This window comes from Quercus suber, unplaced genomic scaffold (genome assembly GCF_002906115.3).
Source record: "Quercus suber isolate HL8 unplaced genomic scaffold, Cork oak 2.0 scaffold_646, whole genome shotgun sequence".
Classification (NCBI taxonomy): Eukaryota; Viridiplantae; Streptophyta; class Magnoliopsida; order Fagales; family Fagaceae; genus Quercus; species Quercus suber.
This window is the reverse complement of record NW_027070087.1, coordinates 379750-393786: the sequence shown is the minus strand read 5'-3', so window position 1 is coordinate 393786 and position 14037 is coordinate 379750. Positions and strand designations below refer to the sequence as shown.

Sequence of the window (14037 nt, the reverse complement as noted above, 5' to 3'; positions counted from 1 at the left end):
AACAATTATACTATAATAATTATACAACATTTTCTAAAATCATCTTACATAAAATATTATAACATTATTTGTGCATCGCATGAGTAACTTACTAGTTTAATAAAAAAAATATAAGAAAGTTTTTAAAATTCACATTTAGAAAGTTCCAATCCAAACTAGTTTGGAGATAACATTTTTGGTCAAACAATGGTGTATTAATAAAACCTAATTTATTCGTTGTATAAAAAAAGAATAATAATAATCATGCGCATATACTATTTCAAAGAACCTCATTAACCTTTGTCAAAAAAAGAAAAGAAAAAGAACCCCATTAACAAATGAACATTAATAAAAAGAATATATGAATATATATGCAAAGTTTTGAATTAGAGAAAGAAAAGAACCTAACCGGTTGGGTGTAGTCGTTTCGTGGGTGAGGGGTTACATCTTTCCCCTCCCCCACATAGTTTCCAGATGCTGGAAATAATCAAATACTATTATTCCGAAGTCCTAACGCCTATATAAACCACGCAAGCTCCCAAGTTGCAATCGGTATTCTCTTTCAATTCCCATCTCTTCAAAACATAATTGAATTATATATTTGTCCATATGGAACAAAAACCCCACATAGCTCTTCTACCAAGTCCAGGGATGGGGCATCTCATCCCTCTTGTTGAGTTTGCCAAGCTACTTCTTCATCATCACGACTTCCACATCACATGCATCATTCCCACAACAGGGTCACCATCCAAAGCCATGAAAGAAGTCCTTCAAGCTCTCCCTACTAGCATAGACCATGTCTTTCTTCCTCTAGTGAACTTGGAGGACCTCAAAGGAGCAAAGCCTGGACTACAAATTGCTCTCACCATGACTCGTTCACTGCCATCTCTTCGTGATGTGTAAACTTCATTAGTTGCAACTACTCGGTTAGTTGCTTTAGTGGTTGATCCTTTTGGGACAGATGCTCTTGATGTTGCAAAGGAGCTCAATGTCTCGCCCTACATTTTCTACTCAACAAATGCTATGGTTTTTTCGTTGGTTTTGCATTTGCCAAAGTTGGATGAGACAGTTTCATGCGAGTATAGAGACCTACCTGAACCAGTGAAACTTCCGGGGTGCATACCTATTCACAGTCGAGATCTTATAGACCCGATGCAAGATCGAACAAGTGAGTGGTACAAAATGTTTCTTCTCAGAGCAAAACAGATGCGATTAGCTGAGGGTATTTTTATTAATACCTTCATGGAGTTGGATGGAAATGCTATAACAGCTTTGGAAGAAGAAACTAAAAATCTTTCACTTTATACAATTGGACCCATCATTCAAAGTGGTTCAAGCAATCCGGTTGAAGGGTCAGACTGTTTAAGATGGTTGAACAATCAACCAAGTGGCTCTGTCCTATTTTTGTTTGTTTTGGAAGTGGTGCAACCCTCTCATATGACCAAATGAATGAGTTAGCTTTAGGATTGGAATTGAGTAAGCAAAAGTTCTTATGGGTGGTAAGAAGCCCAAATAATGAATTGGCTAATGCTGCATACCTTGCTGACCAAACCCTCGACAACAACCCTCTTTCTTTCTTACCAAAAGGTTTTATAGAGAGGACCAAAGAACAAGGTCTAGTGGTGCCCTCTTGGGCACCACAAGCCCAAGTCCTTAGCCACAATTCAACAGGTGGGTTCTTAAGTCACTGTGGTTGGAATTCAACCTTGGAGAGTATCATGCAGGGCATACCAATAATTGCATGGCCGCTTTTCGCTGAACAAAGAATGAATGCAATATTACTTACTGAGGTTCTCAAAGTTGCACTGAGATCAAAAGCTAACGAGAAAGGCCTAGTGGATCAGGAAGAAATCGCAAAAGTTATTAAAGGTCTCATGGTTGGAGAAGAAGGGAAGAAAGTTCATAACCATATGAAAAATTTAAAGATTGCTGCTGAGAAAGCACTAAGCCCAAATGGGTCTTCTACAAAGGCACTCGCTGATTTAGCATCCCAATGGACAAATCAACCTGTCTCTTAGAACATGAAACATTTCTTTCTTAATTTTATTAGTGGGTTTGGATTGCACGTTTTGTTGCGGTGCGTTTTGAGCTTCACGTTTTCTCCTTTTTTTTTTTTTTTTTTTTTTTTTATTAATATTAAAAGTGGGTCCCACAATACTATTCACACATTTAAAAATTATTTTGCTACAGTGTTTTCAGCAACAATCAGTTTTTAGTAACTTTCAGCAATAATAAGTGCTATCCAAACAGACCCGATATCATTACTTTTCTGCTTTATTCCTCTCTTGTTTTTCATTAGTTGTCTATTGACTCTATTGAGTCTATTCTATATCACTTTGCTTTTTTGATAACAAGTCTCACTTTGCGTCGTATTTTTTAACTGTATCATGTCTTTATTATATCGTTTATTTCATAGTGCTCATTTTCTATTTTTTAACTATATCATGTCACCATCCTAATTCCTAAGCTTATTCTGGGCTACTCCTCATCAAGTTACTACACAAAAACTACATAAACTTTCGACAGTTGTCAGCAAGGGAACTACCGCATTTAGCCAGCACACTTAACTATAGAACGAAAGGCTCTAGCCACCTAGCAGCCTCCACTAATAATGCCTTGAACCATTTTTCCACGCATAATCCCCAATTCCTCATAACATATATAAATCACTCTACAAACAATCTAGAAATAATAAGCATTGAGACTTAGATTTTTGGGCTGTTGGTTAGAAGTCTTGTCTTTTCAATTTTCATTTTTCCTTAGATTGCTATTAGGAAAAAAGGGTTGCACTTTTCATTTTCATAGATTGTATTAGGATAAAGATTAGCTAAAAACTTTCTTGTAGCCATTAGCTATAACTCCTAGTAAAAAATTTAACATGACTACATATATTGAAAATTTAACCACTAAATTTCATATTATTTATATTCTTAACACAAATATCAAATTTCGTGTCAATCATATACTATTTAATATTCGATCTAAAAACATATTTTTTTATATATAATTTTAGACTACAAAAATTTGGAATTTAAACATGTAATTAATTTCATAGTTATTAATATTTAATTTTCTAAAAATTTCACAAGTATGAGCCTAATAATGTTTATGTTACTTATTTTAACATGGTTTGTGCTATAAACTTATTTTTTTATGGACCTAATAATATTTATGTTACTAAGAGTTTTCTAATTCAACTGGTACCTTCTAATATTTCCAATGAAGACATCAAAGAATTAGATCTCTCAGAGCATGCATTGTTGATTCCAAAGATTTTGAACACAAGTGGCAGGTTGTATTAGCCACAATCTTCCTCTTATGAAGATTCAGCTTAGTTGGCAAAATATTCGATTGAGCTCTGTGAGATGTTGAAATCCTGTGGAGCTGTGACTTTAGTTGGGTAAATGTTCCAGCAATTTAGTTTCATTCCATTGCTGATCTAATGATGTAGGTTCGTGATAGACCACAAACTTTGGAGTTATTTGCAATCACTGCTTGGTGTCTTTGGAATTATAGGTATAAGAGCAGGGTTAACGAATCGGTGGTACCTCAAAATGAGATTGCTGCTTTAGGCAGAAAGTAAAACTTCAGACAATCTAACCTGGTACATGCGAAGTCGATAAAACTTCAGAAGGAGTTTGCTCCTCTAAACATAAATAATATTGTTTTCGCTAATTTACCAGTTATTCGATAAAACTTCTGATGGTCTATTTTTAAAATAAAGAAAAAGAAAAAGAATTTAAATCTTTCGAATCCCAACTATCAATTTATTAAAAAAAAAAATTATGGCAATATTTAAACAAATATATTCATTTTTAATTATATATTTAAACAAATTTAGAAGATTAAGGTTTGTACTTACATTAAAGTAGTGTAGTAACATATACATTACTTACTAAAATTTGGATGAGTAATGCTTGTAGTTACGTCACACTAACGCACGCAGTTACGTTTATGTGTGTGTTTCAGCCATTTTTTTTTTTTAGCCGACTCTAAATATAAATATAAATATATATATATATATATATATTTTTTTTTTATGGCTAATTTACCAGCTATTCAATAAAATTTCTGATGGTCTATTTCTAAAATAAAGAAAAGGAAAAAGAATTTAAATCTTTCCAATCCCAACTATCAATTTATAAATATATATATATTGGTAAAATACTATTTTGGTTCTTAAACTTTACAAAAAATTTGTTTTTGGTCCTTAAACTTTAAAAAAGAAAAATTTCATCCCTAAACTTTGTAAAAAGTTTTTTCAATAGTTTAAAGACAAAAATAAGGATAAAAAAAAAAAAAACTTTTTTAATAGTTTAGGGATAAAAACAAACTTTTAGTAAAATTTAAAGACATGTATAAAACATTTTCAATAGTTTAATTAAGGACGAAAGATGAACGTTTCAATAGTTTAAAGGCAAAAAATAAAATTCTTAAAGTTTAGGGATGAAAAATAAACTTTTGATAAAATTTAAACAAATATATTGATTTGATTATATATTTAAACAAATTTAGAAGATTAAGGTTTGTACTTACATTACAGTAGTGTAGTAACATATACATTTTATACACAAATTTGGATGAGTAATGCTTGTAGTTACGTCACACTAACGCAGGCAATTATGTCTATGTGCCAATTAATATATATATATATATATATATATCTTTTTTTGAACTTATCCCTCAAGTTTCCAATTATTTAATCTTCACAGTCAACTAAGTCAAACAATCAAATTATCATACGCGTATAGTTAGCCAACAACCCCATTCAGCAAATGAATTTTGACAAAAAATAAATAAATGACCAAGACTTTGAATTAGTCAGAGAAAGAGCCAAGTCCAAACACCTATATTAACCATACAACCTCCCCAAAATACCAATAAAAAAAAACATAGTATACTCTTTCGAAGGCCATTACTTCAAAATCTATATGGAACAAAAACCACACATAGCTATTCTACCAAGTCCAGGAATGGGACATCTCATCCCTCTTGTTGAGTTTGTCAAGCTACTTCTTCTTCACCACAACTTCCACATCACATGCATCATTCCCACAATTGGGTCTCCATCCAAAGCCATGAAAGAAGTCCTTCAAGCCCTCCCTACTAGCATCGACCATGTCTTTCCAATTATTTGATATTCTTGTTCAGCCGGCTAAGTCAAATCTTTTGAACTTTCCTCTAGTTTCCAATTATTTGATATTCTTGTTCAGCCGGCTAAGTCAAATCTTTTGAACTTTCCTCTAGTTTCCAATTATTTGATATTCTTGTTCAGCCGGCTAAGTCAAACAATGGTGAATAAATAAAATCTATTTTATTCATTTTCTCACATTTCCTCAGCATCGAAAAGCGTACGCATTTAACAAAAATAAAAAATAAATAAATAAATAAAAAAGAAAAAAAGAAAAAGAAAGAAAGCGTACGCATATGCAATTCTAAAAAAACCCAGTAACAAATGAACTTTAATAAATAGAATAAATGTCCAAAATTTTAAATTAGAGAAAGAAAAGAACCAAACCAGTTGCATTTTTGCTGTCCCATGTATAGTTTGTGTTTGAAATTAGAGTTTAAAATCAGTTTATTCTATTATGTATTTTTTTTTCTTTTTTTTGGTATTATTTTTAAGTTTTATTATAATATTTTAACACATTGGTATTATTTTTAAGTTTTATTATAATATTTTAACACATTTTTATTTTTATTTACAATACTTTTAATAAAAAAAATTAATTTCAACTAAATAAATTATTTTCAAACTCACCCAGTTTCAGGTGCCAGAAATAATCTAATACTATTATTCCTAAGTCCTAAAACACCTATATAAACCGTGCAACCTCCTAAGTCCCTACCATAAAAACAAAACATAGTATTCTCTTTCAATCCCCATTTCTTCAAAACGTTAATAGAATTATATCTTTGTCCATATGGACCAAAAACCCCACATAGCTCTTCTACCAAGTCCGGGGATGGGGCATCTCCTCCCTCTTGTTGAGTTTGCCAAGCTTCTTCTTCATCATCACGACTTCCACATCACATGCATCATTCCCACAACAGGTTCTCCATCCAAAGCCATGAAAGAAGTACTTCAAGCTCTCCCTAGCATAGAGCATATCTTGCTTCCTCCAGTGAACTTGGAGGACCTCAAAGGAGTACAGCCTGGACAACAAATTAAACTCACCATGATTCGTTCACTGCCATCTCTTCGTGATGTGTTAACTTCACTAGTTGCAACTACTCGGTTAGTTGCTTTAGTGGTTGATCCTTTTGGGATTGATGCTCTTGATGTTGCTAAGGAGCTCAAAGTCTCGCCCTACATTTTCTACCCAACAAATGCTATGGTTTTGTCGTTGGTTTTGAATTTGCCAAAGTTGGATGAGACAATTTCATGCGAGTATAGAGACCTACCTGAACCAGTGAAACTTCCGGGGTGCATACCTATTCACGGTCGAGATCTTTTAGACCCGATTCAAGATCGAACAAGTGAGTGGTACAAATTGCTTCTCGGCGAGGCAAAACAGATGCGACTAGCTGAGGGTATTGTTGTTAATACCTTCATGGAGTTGGATGGAAATGCTATAACAGCTTTGGAAGAAGAAGCTAAAAATCCTTCACTCTATACAATTGGACCCATCATTCAAAGTGGTTCAAGCAATCAGGTTGAAGGGTCAGACTGTTTAAGTTGGTTGAACAATCAACCAAGTGGCTCTGTCCTATTTGTTTGTTTTGGGAGTGGTGGAACCCTCTCATATGACCAAATGAATGAGTTAGCTTTAGGATTGGAATTGAGTAAGCAAAAGTTCTTATGGGTGGTAAGAAGCCCAAATAATGGCTTGGCTGATGCTGCATACCTTGCTGACCAAACTCTCGACAATAACCCTCTTGCTTTCTTACCAAAAGGGTTTATAGAGAGGACCAAAGAACAAGGTCTAGTGGTGCCCTCTTGGGCACCACAAGCCCAAGTCCTTAGCCACGGTTCCACAGGGGGGTTCTTAAGTCATTGTGGATGGAATTCAACCTTAGAAAGTATCATGCATGAAATACCAATAATTGCATTGCCGCTTTTCGCAGAACAAAGAATGAATGCTGTATTACTAACTGAGGATCTAAAAGTTGCACTAAGACCAAAAGCTAACGAGAAAGGCCTAGTGGATCGAGAGGAAATTGCAAAAGTTATAAAAGGCCTCATGGTTGGAGAAGAAGGGAAGAAAGTTCATAATCGTATGAAAGATTTAAAGATTGCTGCTGATAAAGCAGTAAGCCCAAATGGATCTTCTACAAAGGCACTCGCTGATATAGCATCCCATTGGACAAATGGACCTGACTTTAGGAAATGAAACATTCCTTTCTTAATTTTCTTCTTTGTTCATCGTTGCTTTTCTGCTTTATTCCTCTGTTGTTTGTCATTATTCATTAGTTGTCTATTCTATACCACTTTGCTTTTTTGATAACAAAGTATTACTTTGTGATGTATTGGTTTTTTTTTTGGGTAGAATTGTGATGAATTGTTTAACTATATCATGTCTTTATCGTATAGTTTATTTTGATAGTGCTCTTTTTCTAATTTCTACGTGGCCATTTATGTGACTTGACATAATATCACATACTAATTTTAAAGGGCATATTGTTAGAAAAATAGGTGTGAATAAAGTTCTACATGGAATAAAAATAATAAGAATAATAAGAGAGAGTAGTAATTTTAATATAGTTGGGTTTATATTCAAAAGCTTATGTCTTTTAGGTTAGGTGGTGGACCTATATGTTATATTAATTACTCAATTAAAGATTCCCAAGATATTATCCCATAAAGATTATTAATTTGACCCTTCGGACATGGTGGGGCTAGCTTAGCATTTTGGCTAGCTTGAACAGAAATATGAACTTGTACGTCAGTGTAACGTCTGCAAAAGATGAACTAATAATAAACTAAAAAACAAATCCTTATTTTATTTGAATTCAAAATAAACTAGAACCCTAAACTAATCCAACTACAGATGAAATCGAATTTAATAAGGTGCGATGTCCTCATCATCTGGTCTTTGCAATTTTATTCATCGTTGCTTTTCTGCTTTATTCCTCTGTTGTTTGTCATTATTCATTAGTTGTCTATTCTATACCACTTTGCTTTTTTGATAACAAAGTATTACTTTGTGATGTATTGGTTTTTTTTTTGGGTAGAATTGTGATGAATTGTTTAACTATATCATGTCTTTATCGTATAGTTTATTTTGATAGTGCTCTTTTTCTAATTTCTACGTGGCCATTTATGTGACTTGACATAATATCACATACTAATTTTAAAGGGCATATTGTTAGAAAAATAGGTGTGAATAAAGTTCTACATGGAATAAAAATAATAAGAATAATAAGAGAGAGTAGTAATTTTAATATAGTTGGGTTTATATTCAAAAGCTTATGTCTTTTAGGTTAGGTGGTGGACCTATATGTTATATTAATTACTCAATTAAAGATTCCCAAGATATTATCCCATAAAGATTATTAATTTGACCCTTCGGACATGGTGGGGCTAGCTTAGCATTTTGGCTAGCTTGAACAGAAATATGAACTTGTACGTCAGTGTAACGTCTGCAAAAGATGAACTAATAATAAACTAAAAAACAAATCCTTATTTTATTTGAATTCAAAATAAACTAGAACCCTAAACTAATCCAACTACAGATGAAATCGAATTTAATAAGGTGCGATGTCCTCATCATCTGGTCTTTGCAATTTTTCAGTTTTGCTATATTGCAATTTGGACTAAAACGCATGTACTTTTTCATTTTCTTAGAATGCATTATAGGAAAAAAGTATAGTGACATTATTCTTGAAATTGGTGTACTATATTATATTAAGGAAGACGATTTCGTACCGTATTGGTCAGTATAGCCGGTATATTTCGTACCGGTGCGTACACCGGTAGAAAAACGGTGGTGTTTCGTACCGGTTTTAATACCGGCCATACCGGATCTGTTTCGGCCACGCCGGAATATATACCGGATTTCGGCCGGAAATTAGATACCGGGCCGGGGAAAAAAAAAGAAGAAGAAGTGGATTTAACACAGTAACTCAGAAATTCTCCTCACACCGATTTGGGATCTCTTCATCTTGGCCTTCTGGCTGGTAGTGAACAGCGACACCGGCATTGAAGCAGTGAAAGTGTGAAACGGAGTTGAATGCCTAATCTAAGAAAGAGGGAGAGATAGATCAAAGCTGAAAACATGTCTTGGCTAATGGAAGGGAGATAGTCTCATGTTAGAGAGAAAAATCTGAAAATTTGTGTGGTGGGAAGAGCAAGTCACGTGAGACAAAGGAGAGTCTTGGAAATGTGAAATGGAAAGCTGTGCTAGTCAGTATGTTAACGTGTGTGGAGAAAAAAAAAAACTGACAAAAGGTACTTGAAAGTTGGGAAAAATTTTGAGATCTTTGAGTTCTACCAACCCTCTCTCACGTAATAATGTAATATCTCCCCTACTACCCTTTCTTTTTTATTTTCTTTTTTTGGCCTTATACTTTTATCTTTGTTCATTTTTTATAATAAACTTATAAGCTTAACAAGTTTAATAAGTTTTGATTCCTTCACTCATATTTATAGGAAAAGCAATGCAGTCTATCTCTGAAAGCAAAGTCTTCTTTTCCTTTTTTTTTTTTGGTAAACAGAGAGTAGTGATTTGATTATATATTTAAACAAATTTAGAAGATTAAGGTTTGTACTTACATTACAGTAGTGTAGTAACATATACATTTTATACACAAATTTGGATGAGTAATGCTTGTAGTTACGTCACACTAACGCAGGCAATTATGTCTATGTGCCAATTAATATATATATATATATATATATCTTTTTTTGAACTTATCCCTCAAGTTTCCAATTATTTCATCTTCAGAGTCAACTAAGTCAAACAATCAAATTATCATACGCGTATAGTTAGCCAACAACCCCATTCAGCAAATGAATTTCGACAAAAAATAAATAAATGACCAAGACTTTGAGTTAGTCAGAGAAAGAGCCAAGTCCAAACACCTATATTAACCATACAACCTCCCCAAAATACCATTAAAAAAAACATAGTATACTCTTTCGAAGGCCATCACTTCAAAATCTATATGGAACAAAAACCACACATAGCTATTCTACCAAGTCCAGGAATGGGACATCTCATCCCTCTTGTTGAGTTTGTCAAGCTACTTCTTCTTCACCACAACTTCCACATCACATGCATCATTCCCACAATTGGGTCTCCATCCAAAGCCATGAAAGAAGTGCTTCAAGCCCTCCCTACTAGCATCGACCATGTCTTTCCAATTATTTGATATTCTTGTAAAGTTTCCAATTATTTGATATTCTTGTTCAGCCGGCTAAGTCAAATCTTTTGAACTTTCCTCTAGTTTCCAATTATTTGATATTCTTGTTCAGCCGGCTAAGTCAAACAATGGTGAATAAATAAAATCTATTTTATTCATTTTCTCACATTTCCTCAGCATCGAAAAGCGTACGCATTTAACAAAAATAAAAAATAAAAAAAGAAAAAGAAAGAAAGCGTACGCATATGCAATTCTAAAAAACCCAGTAACAAATGAACTTTAATAAATAGAATAAATGTCCAAAATTTTAAATTAGAGAAAGAAAAGAACCAAACCAGTTGCATTTTTGCTGTCCCATGTATAGTTTGTGTTTGAAATTAGAGTTTAAAATCAGTTTATTCTATTATGTATTTTTTTCTTTTTTTTGGTATTATTTTTAAGTTTTATTATAATATTTTAATACATTGGTATTATTTTTAAGTTTTATTATAATATTTTAACACATTTTTATTTTTATTTACAGTACTTTTAATAAAAAAATTTAATTTCAACTAAATAAATTATTTTAAAACTCACCCAGTTTCAGGTGCCAGAAATAATCTAATACTATTATTCCTAAGTCCTAAAACACCTATATAAACCGTGCAACCTCCTAAGTCCCTACCATAAAAACAAAACATAGTATTCTCTTTCAATCCCCATTTCTTCAAAACATTAATAGAATTATATCTGTCCATATGGACCAAAAACCCCACATAGCTCTTCTACCAAGTCCGGGGATGGGGCATCTCATCCCTCTTGTTGAGTTTGCCAAGCTTCTTCTTCATCATCACGACTTCCACATCACATGCATCATTCCCACAACAGGTTCTCCATCCAAAGCCATGAAAGAAGTACTTCAAGCTCTCCCTACTAGCATAGAGCATATCTTTCTTCCTCCAGTGAACTTGGAGGACCTCAAAGGAGCACAGCCTGGACAACAAATTAAACTCATCATGATTCGTTCACTGCCATCTCTTCGTGATGTGTTAACTTCACTAGTTGCAACTACTCGGTTAGTGGCTTTAGTGGTTGATCCTTTTGGGATTGATGCTCTTGATGTTGCTAAGGAGCTCAAAGTCTCGCCCTACATTTTCTACCCAACAAATGCTATGGTTTTGTCGTTGGTTTTGAATTTGCCAAAGTTGGATGAGACAGTTTCATGCGAGTAAAGAGACCTACCTGAACCAGTGAAACTTCCGGGGTGCATACCTATTCACGGTCGAGATCTTTTAGACCCGATTCAAGATCGAACAAGTGAGTGGTACAAATTGCTTCTTGGCGAGGCAAAACAGATGCGATTAGCTGAGGGTATTGTTGTTAATACCTTCACGGAGTTGGATGGAAATGCTATAACAGCTTTGGAAGAAGAAGCTAAAAATCCTTCACTCTATACAATTGGACCCATCATTCAAAGTGGTTCAAGCAATCAGGTTGAAGGGTCAGACTGTTTAAGTTGGTTGAACAATCAACCAAGTGGCTCTGTCCTATTTGTTTGTTTTGGGAGTGGTGGAACCCTCTCATATGACCAAATGAATGAGTTAGCTTTAGGATTGGAATTGAGTAAGCAAAAGTTCTTATGGGTGGTAAGAAGCCCAAATAATGGCTTGGCTAATACTGCATACCTTGCTGACCAAACCCTCGACAACAACCCTCTTGCTTTCTTACCAAAAGGATCTATAGAGAGGACCAAAGAACAAGGTCTAGTGGTGCCCTCTTGGGCACCACAAGCCCAAGTCCTTAGCCACGGTTCCACAGGGGGTTCTTAAGTCATTGTGGATGGAATTCAACCTTAGAAAGTATCATGCATGAAATACCAATAATTGCATGGCCGCTTTTCGCAGAACAAAGAATGAATGCTGTATTACTAACTGAGGATCTAAAAGTTGCGCTAAGACCAAAAGCTAACGAGAAAGGCCTAGTGGATCGAGAGGAAATTGCAAAAGTTATAAAAGGCCTCATGGTTGGAGAAGAAGGGAAGAAAGTTCATAATCGTATGAAAGATTTAAAGATTGCTGCTGATAAAGCAGTAAGCCCAAATGGATCTTCTACAAAGGCACTCGCTGATATAGCATCCCATTGGACAAATGGACCTGACTTTAGGAAATGAAACATTCCTTTCTTAATTTTCTTCTTTTCATACCTAAACTTTGTAAAAAGTTTTTTCAATAGTTTAAAGACAAAAAGAAGGATAATTTTTTTTTAATAATTTAGAGATAAAAACAAACTTTTAGTAAAATTTAAAGACATGTAGAAAATATTTTCAATAGTTTAATTAAGGACGAAAGATGAACTTTTCAATAGTTTAAAGAAAAAAAAATGAAATTCTTAAAGTTTAAGTATGAAAAATAAACTTTTGATAAAATTTAAACAAATATATTTGTGGGGGGAAAAGGCCCAGTCTAACGTAGTGGGCCTAAAGCCCCATGTGAGGATTACTGTGCGTCCGAAGAGAAGGAGAGGTAAGGGCAAGGCCCATCTGGAAGAGGGATCCCCAAAAAGAAAAATGATTACAATCCGAAGAGGTCGCCTTCTGTCCGAAGAGATTTTATTCCTTTGACGCGAATAGTTCGGATCAATTGAACATGTAAAAGGTCAGAATGATCTTCCGAGGACTCCTCCTGATCAAGATAACCTCTGAGTATACTTGGAGACGATAAAAATGAAGAAATATCTAAAGGAAAAGCTGCTACCACCGTATTTAAGGCTCTGCAGCAACTTTTATGGCCGCATTTATGTGGAGAAGACCCCTGAACAGTGTAACCTCACATACCGCCACTCACACAGAGCTAAAAGAGATGCTTGACGTGACATATACTTAAGTAGGCTCACAGATGAGGTACAAGTGGATGATGGAGATGATAGGAAGGGAGGATATATAAAGGAAGGAGGCTCCTGAAAAGAAGGGAAAAAGAAAAAAGAAAAAATAGCAATAGGGAAGAAAAGAAAACTTTACTGTAGCTCTAAGAACTGTAACCACTATATAATCAATGATATGCCTCTTTGGACACCAATTCATTCCATTTTTTATGTGTAAAAAAAAAAGAAAAAAAAGAAAAAGAAAAAATAGCAATAGGGATGAAAAGAAAACTTTACTGTAGCTTTAAGAACTGTAACCACTATATAATCAATGATATGCCTCTTTGGACACCAATTCATTCCATTTTTTATGTGTAACTTCATGTTGGTTTATACTTGTAGGTTGTGATTAACTATTGTCAATTCCATAGTCAATCTAGCTCTTTCACAAATTCTCTACAAATTCATTGTTCTGGGCTTGGGCCACAAATCCTAACCCTACAATATTCATTTGATTATATATTTAAACAAATTTAGAAGATTAAGGTTTGTACTTACATTACAGTAGTGTAGTAACATATACATTTTATACACAAATTTGGATGAGTAATGCTTGTAGTTACGTCACACTAACGCACGCAATTACGTTTATGTGCCAAATAAAAAAAAAAAAATTATATATCATTATAATTTATAATGTCATCATTGCAGCATATAAAACACAACAAATTCAATCTTTATTATTAAAATTACTACTTTTGAGTAAGTTTCAAAGAATGCACTTTGCCAACAGACACGGACAAAAATCATCTTTCACCATTGTCATCCAATATCTCTACTTCAAGCTAAAATTCATGAACCCAGAAACACAGAGATACAGGAAACTGTAAATGAGCACGACCCATATAAACAGGA

General features: G+C 34.0%; 1 protein-coding gene and 2 pseudogenes across 1 annotated transcript; all 3 read left to right on the top strand.

Moving 5' to 3' along the window:
- The first annotated feature begins 588 nt into the window (after positions 1-588).
- Positions 589-2027, top strand: LOC111988078 (hydroquinone glucosyltransferase-like; annotated as a pseudogene).
- Positions 2028-5813: 3786 nt separating this feature from the next.
- Positions 5814-7547, top strand: LOC111988570 (hydroquinone glucosyltransferase-like). Its single transcript, XM_065765657.1, has one exon. The coding sequence runs from the start codon at positions 5904-5906 to the stop codon at positions 7311-7313; it is 1410 nt and encodes a 469-aa protein (XP_065621729.1). The 5' UTR covers positions 5814-5903; the 3' UTR covers positions 7314-7547.
- Positions 7548-10966: 3419 nt separating this feature from the next.
- On the top strand, positions 10967-12454 carry LOC136064204 (hydroquinone glucosyltransferase-like; annotated as a pseudogene).
- Positions 12455-14037: the final 1583 nt, after the last annotated feature.

What these genes read in the sequence shown, in the direction of transcription:
- LOC111988570 (XM_065765657.1), top strand. Translation starts at nt 5,904, where the DNA reads ATGGACCAAAAACCCCACATAGCTCTTCTACCAAGTCCGGGGATGGGG.